The sequence below is a fragment of the Chaetomium globosum genome, genomic scaffold (genome assembly GCF_000143365.1).
Source record: "Chaetomium globosum CBS 148.51 scaffold_7 genomic scaffold, whole genome shotgun sequence".
NCBI lineage: Eukaryota > Fungi > Ascomycota > Sordariomycetes > Sordariales > Chaetomiaceae > Chaetomium > Chaetomium globosum.
The window spans coordinates 473299-481416 of NT_165982.1; the positions used below are offsets into that span (position 1 = coordinate 473299).

General features: G+C 55.3%; 3 protein-coding genes across 3 annotated transcripts; 2 read left to right on the forward strand and 1 right to left on the reverse strand.

Moving 5' to 3' along the window:
- Window positions 1-383: 383 nt before the first annotated feature.
- On the forward strand, window positions 384-3124 carry CHGG_09727 (uncharacterized protein; the record flags this gene model as incomplete). Its single annotated transcript, XM_001227653.1, has 3 exons — window positions 384-397; window positions 525-680; window positions 826-3124. 3 exons carry the CDS (start codon window positions 384-386, stop codon window positions 3122-3124), a joined length of 2469 nt encoding a protein of 822 aa, XP_001227654.1.
- Window positions 3125-4465: 1341 nt separating this feature from the next.
- CHGG_09728 (uncharacterized protein) lies at window positions 4466-4957 on the reverse strand (the record flags this gene model as incomplete). The annotated part of the gene is made up of 1 exon (XM_001227654.1): window positions 4466-4957. The coding sequence occupies one exon, from the start codon at window positions 4955-4957 to the stop codon at window positions 4466-4468; it is 492 nt and encodes a 163-aa protein (XP_001227655.1).
- A 910-nt stretch (window positions 4958-5867) lies between these two features.
- Window positions 5868-6431, forward strand: CHGG_09729 (uncharacterized protein; the record flags this gene model as incomplete). The annotated part of the gene is made up of 2 exons (XM_001227655.1): window positions 5868-5920; window positions 6068-6431. 2 exons carry the CDS (start codon window positions 5868-5870, stop codon window positions 6429-6431), a joined length of 417 nt encoding a protein of 138 aa, XP_001227656.1.
- Between the last annotated feature and the right edge of the window lie 1687 nt (window positions 6432-8118).

An 8118-nucleotide genomic window follows, 5' to 3' on the forward strand; every position in this document is an offset into this window, starting at 1 on the left:
TTTGAACTTGCTAAACCACGGCCGGGCGCTTTGCCATCTCCTCTCTTTTTCCACCCAGACGACTCTCGTTTTCGATACCTTGTCCTTCGATCGCGCGCACTTTCCCCAACGGCTCGGCTCACTCGCTTCATTGTGACACGCCAGGCGAAAACATTGGGAACAAACGGTCCTCCTTCGCTTGCCTGCATGACGGCTGTGCGCGCCTGAAGTTTTTTTTTTTTTTAAAAAAAAAAAGGTGTAAAAGAATAAAGGGAGAAAAAAAAAGAGAGAGAGAGAAGCCGCATTAGGCATTCTCACGCACGTTTCGCACGGCCGACAGGAAGTGCTCGGACTGTCACGAGTTTTGTGCCGTCGTCTCCGGCCGAGCCGACATCGTCGCACTCATGTTCCGTCAACGGTAAGTTCGAGGCCGCCACTTTCCCCTTCAACACCGAGTCAGAATGCGCGGGCCTCCCGACCTCCTCGACCCACAATGCTCCACCCTCCTTGTGATGGCCTCATTGCTTACACCGAGTGTCATACAGAACAAGTTCGCAAAAGCCCGGCGATGACCTGCTGGCCAACTTCAGGCAACAATTTCCTGAAGTCGCCGTCGTCGGCTCATCCGCCACTGCAGCCGCTCCGGCTAGAACGGCGACCGCGGGGCAGCATGCCGATGTTCCCGGCACCGGACCGGAAAGGTGCGTCTTTTCACTCTGGAGTATTTTATCCCTCTATTCTTCTTCGAGGAGCTCCCTTTCAGCGGCTCGCAGACGTCGGATGTGTATGCTTCGGTGACGTCGACCCCTTAGGGCGTGATAACTAACTTTCGGCCCCACAATGTAGGTCCCATAGCATCAGCCATGAAGCATTCCGGGATCAAGACCCGACCCCACGGGCATCTAACGACCCCTGGCGGTTCACTCCGTCCTTGCTAGACGCGGGCACATTCTCGTTCACCAACTTCCCAAACCAGGCCCCAGGCTATTATGCCCCTACCCCAGGGGGAACCAATACTCTCTACCACCCGCAGGCTGGCGACCTTCACACGCCCACCTTGGGTCTGGGCATGGGCCTTGGGACTCCATTGTCTATGCCAAATTCTGAGGGCGCAATACAGTCGGGTGCGGTGCACGCAACCGCAGTACACCCAGGCGCGGGTCCCATGGATATGGGTGGTTTTCATCATGGGTTTCACCAGCAGCCTTTCCAACAGTACAATCCCTTCATCCAGGCCCCTCCACCACAGCCGTCTTTCGCACCATCGTCATTCATGCACCAAGATACCGGTTATGAAACAATGGATCAGGGGTCGCCGATGGACTCTGAGCATGCCGATGACCGCATTCGAACTATCGACGCAAATTTCCAGACCCAAACTCCCATGGTCGCTTTCCAAACACGACAGTTTGGGATGGCCACAGCCGTGCATATCCCAGCATCGGCCGAAAAGTTCCGCTTCCACACAGCTCTCAACGCTCCGACGGCTATGATCAAGCACGCCGATGAGATACCCGTTACCTACCTAAACAAGGGCCAGGCATACTCGTTATCCATCGTGGATACGATGCCTACCCTCCCCATTGTTCCCGGCACGCGATTCCGGACGTTTGTGCGAGTCTCATTTGAGGACGAACAACAGCGGGCGAAACCGGGGGTATGCTGGAGCTTATGGAAAGAAGGGCGAGGCACAAACGAGGCGCACCAAAGGGGAGGAAAACTACAGGCGGTCGAGTATGTTGAGGCGGGGCAGCCGGCGGAAGGTGACGACAAGAAGACGCGCATTGAGTTAGAAACCTCATCATTTGACGGTTTCTCGGTCATTTGGACCCCTGGTGTGAACGGGACCGCCGTTGAGTGCAACATTGCCGTCCGCTTCAACTTCCTTTCAACCGACTTCAGCCATTCCAAGGGAGTGAAGGGCATCCCCGTCAGGCTTTGCGCCAAGACGCACCTGTTCCCAGCGGACGGGTCGTCCCCCTCCGATACCGCCAACGCACCCGAGATTTGCTACTGCAAAGTCAAGCTGTTCCGCGACCATGGCGCTGAGCGCAAACTCTCTAACGACGTGGCGCACATCCGCAAGACCATCGACAAGCTGAAGCAGCAAATTGCGCAAGCCGAGAGCGGCATGAAAGACTTCGGCAAGCGCAAGAGAACGGGCGGTGGCTCGCAAATGAAGGGTCAGAACGGGCAACGGCCCGGCAAGGTGCAGAAGCACAAGCGCACGTGGTCCATGTCCTCTGCCAGCTCAGCGGGCGGCGGTTCACGGGCACCTCTGGAGGAGGATCTCCACTTCAAGCTCCAAACTCTTCAGGACATGTTCACCAGCACCCGGCCCGTGAGCATATTATACCTACGTGGCGAGCCCTCGGACGACCCCGACCTCCACCCAGTCTCCCTTCCCGGCGACTCCCTCGATCTCAGCAAGGTTGAATCGCGCGACAGCAACACTTGGCGCAGCGGGCGAAGCTCCGTCACAGGTTCCTCGCTCGTCTCGCCCTCCCCAAGCTCACTATCGCTACATTCACAAACCTCCATCGGCGGCAAACCGCCCCAATGGCAGGATTACCAAATGGGCGGCAACACCTCGGACCCTTCGTCACGCGACAATCTTCATTCCCACCAACATCAACCCACTAGAGTCCGCCAGGTTGACGAGGCAGGCAACCTGACAGGCTGGATCGAAGCCCTCGGCGTCGACGCCGCCTACCGCCCACCGGCGGACCGCGCTACCCCCAAGCCCGTTGCGTGCTTCTACGTCGCGCGTCGCACGTCCGCCAACGATGCCTCTTCGGGTGCCGGACAGGAGCTCCACCGCGCCGTCTACCTCACGCAGCGCTCGCTGGGCGAACTAGTCCGGCGCCTCGCGGCCAAGTGGCAGTTTGACGCGGCCCGGGTGATGCGCACCGTACACGTAGTCGAACCGCGCGGTCTCGAGGTTGAGATGGACGACGACGTCGTCCGCGAGCTCCCTGAGGGCCTGGACATGACGCTCGAGATCGCCGAGATCGGCAGCCCACCGGCTGGTGGCGCCGTGAAGCGCGAGTGGGAGATGGCGCTCGACGCCCCCGGCGAGTCGGACCTCCCGTCGCCCGAAAGCAATTCCGCGCTCGGAGTTATTGAGCTGCGGCTGCGATACTAGTGGGTTGTGATTACTTATGTTTTTCTGGATCTTGTGTGGGTGAGGATAACTTGGTTTGGGCTGGGTGGGGAACATACATGCGTGGATAAGGATGGTCGGTTGGGCGTCAAAGGCTCGGGCGCGGTTTGGCTCGGCCGGTTTTGGGGGGATGACTCGGTTGGCGGTAGCTGAGGCACACATCAAAATCGCGGGTGCTGGGCTGCGGTGTATATCACGCACTCTTTCGGGGCGTTGAGCTGGGGATGGACGGGCGGGGCTTTGGTGATTACGGTCTTCTATTTCTCTTACTCTTTTTTTTTACGAGATACCAGGTCGCTCGTTGGGCGGCGGACGTTGTCTTGGCTTGTTTGGTTTTTATTGTCGGTTTATTCTTCTTCTCTCCTGCCATCTTTAGTACCTAGAGGAGATGCGTAGGTGGTTTATAGTCTGTCGGTGCGATTGTTGGTTGTCGGCGGTATTTTGTGCTCTTTCCGTCTTCTGGTTGGCGGTTTATAAAGGCTGTATGAGGTTGTTTTCTGCTGCTCTTGGTCGTGATATTCTCTACAATGTTTGTTTACTCTGTTAGTAATGTTCTCGGTCGGGATGGTTAGAAGATCCACCCCAACCTGGGCCTTTATATCACTCTCGAGCACGTCTAAACCTCCCGCCCTCTCTCTCCCACTTCGATGATGTCTTTCCCGCTTGATGCATAGGTGCCTACCCTACATAACTCCCTTCATACTCCACCTCTTAACATTTTACTCTATGTATTAGCCCAAAGCTGACCGCTTGGTTCCCTTGCCCATCGCGGCCCATCGCGGCCCGCCGTGGCCGCCCGACCCCTGCGATGTGACGCGTGAGCTGGGTGAAAAACTTTTCTTGAGATCGGGATCGGGCTGACGATCGAGCTGAAAATCGAGGACCGGGGGCCCAGGGCGTTGGACCCGGCGGGCCCCCTTCAAACGGGCCGCTCATCAAACGAGGTGCCATTGTTTTCGTGCGTGGCTGGGTGAGGTCGTGATTGGGTGGGGGGGATGACACTCATTTGGCGGTGCTTATTGTTTTTTTTTTGTTTTTATTTGGGGGGCGGGGGCTTATTAGCCGCGTTTGGGGTATGGTGTCATGTTTAACAGCCGCTCAGTTTCGGGTGGTTTCCGAATGGAGTTTTGATGAGTGTTTGTTCGGGTCTGGGATGTTGGGAAATGTAGTGGAGGGGGAAATGCTCCGGCGAGGAATCGAGCGAGGTCCTTGCCTGGCTGCTTTGGGGTTTTTATGGAGCCCACAAAAGTTCTATGGGCATCTTTGAGTGGCAAAAACGAAACATTCTAGTGTTATTAATTCATAGCAGGGATATCCCTAGGTTTAGGAAAGAAGACCATGCTCTTGGAGAGCCTGCTTGAACTCCTCCTGCGACGCCTCGGACGTGACGACGACATACACCGAGTACGGCGTGGCATTCAGCGAGTCCACCTTGCAGACACCTGGTCCCCTCTGCAACAAATGGCCAATCCGGATGATATACTCGCTCAAGCTGCGGGTGCTGTAGATGGTCTTGCTGACGACGAGGAACTGGTCGCCGCGCCCGGTGGCGAACCGGTTTTGCCAGTAGACGGTGATATTCGGAGGACCGCCCTTCATCAGTCCGGTGTGGGCCATGACCTCGCCCGTGTCGAGATTGTGGTATTTGCCGTCGACGATAGGGTAGCCGTCGGTGGTCCATGGCTGTGTTTGTGGTAGGCTTGCCTCGAACGCTCTGAAGTCGGCCGGTGGAGGGTTAGGGGGATGCTCGGGTTCATTGCGTGCAGCTTCGCTGGATGATGGATTCATGGTTCCAATCTGCGCGCCGAGTTCCATCTCGTGCGTCTTGCAAAAAGTTCAGCCTTGACTCGCTTGGAGGGGATTATCAAATCCTTTTTACCAGTGAGTTGCCGCCCTGGCTCAGATGTTGTTGCGCTTTGCGAATAGGTATCCAAGATTTGCAGGAGACAAATACGGGGCAGCGAAGATTATAAAAACAACCCAAATCAAAGCTGCCATACTCATCAGGCAGAAGGCCGGACACGTTGAACTTGGATGGTCACGCCCATCGGGTTGATCAAAGCAGATAGGAAAATCCAACAGAAACTCTAGGCAGACACATACTTCTTGTGAACGTTTTCGGAAAGTGCGAAGTGATTCGTCACACCCACTCAGATTTCGATCATTTTCAGGTGTGCCAATTGGCAGGTCAAGACTTCTGCCTAAATACCTACCTATCTATCAACGATAGGTACCTAACTTGGAATCTGTCTCGGCCCCCAATGCTTTGCAGAGGTTCACTGTAAAACACACCAATTGTTGGGTGCGTGGCGTTGTTGACGAGGTAAAAAGGTAAGACAACTTATCGCCTGAAGACTCAGAGGCTAAACATCAGATAGAAAAGGCTTCTCTTGAAGTGGGAGGAGACTGGAAGGATGAAATGTAGCTTCAAGGTAGTGGAATGGTCGCGGTAGGTCGAGTTTGAATACATGTACATAAGGATTGAAAACATCCCTCAAGCACTCACTTATGTCTATTCACAGGTTCGCCACGGCAACCTCCAGTACAAAACACCACCGATAATTTTCAGAATTTTGAATTCAAGGGTCCAGGAATCGGGATTCAGGGGCTAGGTCTGCGGCCGACTCGCCGACTTACATTGAAGGTCGGACAGCCATTGAATACGAGGCCGCATATTCAGGTCTTCGTCCTTGACTAGTATACAGATATTTATTGCAACAGAATCATGTGGCCGTCGGGGAGGCCGCCCACTTGGCCAAATTTTACTCCTTTCGTACCGTGAGTCCCGCCCGCCGCCACCGCATTTGATAACCTCTTCAAGGTGAAAAGTTTTGTGGGATCAGGTGGTGGGTGTTTGATTCAGTCCTTCTCATGTTTTGGTGGTGTGCTTGGTGCTGATTTGACTGACCCCTGCTCCTTAAATAGCAACTCAAATCCCGGCCCCACGTCCTCTCTGCTTGCATGTGCGGAGGATGGACGGATGGCTACTGTGTTCGGCCGCGCTGTGGCGTTGGAGGACTGGAGAAGAGCGCGCTGGCGCACCGAGGTTGTTGGTGACCGTCAGCCCGGACCGAGACCGCCAGTCTGGCCCCGGGGACGTTCCGAGGGGCACAGTTCGTGCAGCATGCACACCGATCACGATGCGTTGCGACCTCCCACGCCCTGGATGTACAAGCGGGCCGCAATTGCGCTCCTTGGCGTCCCTTTGTTGTCACCCGCAGGGACGACGTACCGGCTAGGTAGCGCGGTGGCCTCCAGCGGTCATGTCTCAGGGGTTATGAACCCATGACAACTGAGCACAGGGCCAAACTACTCGAACACGGGCTGCAACTTGCAACTACTTGTGACGGCCTCGCCGAACTCGAGAAAAAAGGGGGCATGCCTCACATATTGAGTTTGTATCTCGTGCGAGATACTCGTGGACGGGGAATCGACCGAGTGACCCTCGCGATACAACCCGCCCCGCTGACCCAGAATCAGAAATGTTTCACTTCATCTGCCTGTCTACGGGCACGCCCCCCTCATAGCCGTTGCGCGTGGTTGCGAGCTCCGAATCGGGGCATGTCTGTGTCGATCACCAAGCGGCGGGACGCCGGGGAGCGGTTCTCGGGACGGCGAGCTGCCGCGCGTACGGACGGGGTATCTGGCCAATGGGGTCTAGGGGACCGGGTGTATGCAAGACGAATGGGTGGTGTTGTGTTTTCCTGTTGCTCGCCACGGGATGCTCTTGTGGCAGGTGAAATAAGGGTCCTCGAGGTCGGGCCGCGCATGTGTGGGTGTATTTCTCTGTATGTGCATACATAAATAATCCCAAGGAGTCTTGCAACAAAAGAGAAACAACGCCATGCAAACTAACTGTCCGGAAACGTCAATTCCCGAAGATAGACGGCTACGCTATCGTTAAAAGAGATCTTAGTCCGTTGGCCACCAACACCACTAACATCCCTTTTCTAGGCCTATCCCCGTCACCCCGACCTCGACCTCAGCACGAGCTCAGGTGCTCAGGTATACACTCACCTTCTACAGCCGATACAAGCCTTCCTCGCGCACTCGCACCAACCAATCCCCTCCGAAACCGAAAACCCAACCGACCGCAGTTAGCCAGTTCCCAACGCCACAGTCGGACCGACCGGCCACGCCCAGACTCAGCAACACACCGCTCCATATGTCCCCTCGCCACACCGCGCGGCCAGGCGCCGGGGAACTTTTCCTCCCACCCACTCACCACCATTGATACAAGCAGCAACCCCAAAACCCACCCAAGTATCCGCAAACATCCACAATATTATATCATACCATCATCCTGTGGATCAAGCGCTGCACCGCCATAGGTGGCGCACCACCGTAGCATCAAGGGTGGGAGGGGCGACAAATTAAGCCAGACCGCAAAACTGTCCCACCATCAAACACCACCATATCACTGCACTTCAACAACGCTCATCCGCTTAAAGAACGCGTTGGAATTAGAGGCAAGATATCAATGAACCCAATAGACTCGTTTTTGAAGAAATTGCGAGAAAATACCGGCACAAACTGCCCTCTTTGGTGGTGGTTGATGGTGGGTGAGGATGTTTCGCGGTAGGGACCTTTTTTTGTCAACCACTTTGGGAGGGTGTAAGTGGGTTGGGTGGCGGGGGTGTGTGACGAGCAACACCGGTTAAGTGACTGGGGTGGGTGTTTTCAGGTAAATACGCTCAGATGACATAACTTATAAGGGTGAAAGCCACCGCACTCGCCACTACGTGTACCAGTACTTCGGTAGCTATTCGGCCTCGCCACAGCGCCACATGAGAACGCTGGGGGGGGGTTGTGGTGGGAAAAGGGGGCACGTGGGGGGGGGGGGGGGAGGGGGGTTCTTGCCAGCGTTTTTGTGGGAACGTGCCTGTGTCCCTTTCGTTTTTTTTTTTTTTATTCTCGTTTTTTTCTTTTTTCAGTTTTTGTGTTTTTTGATATTTTTTTTTCTCCTTTTTTTTTTT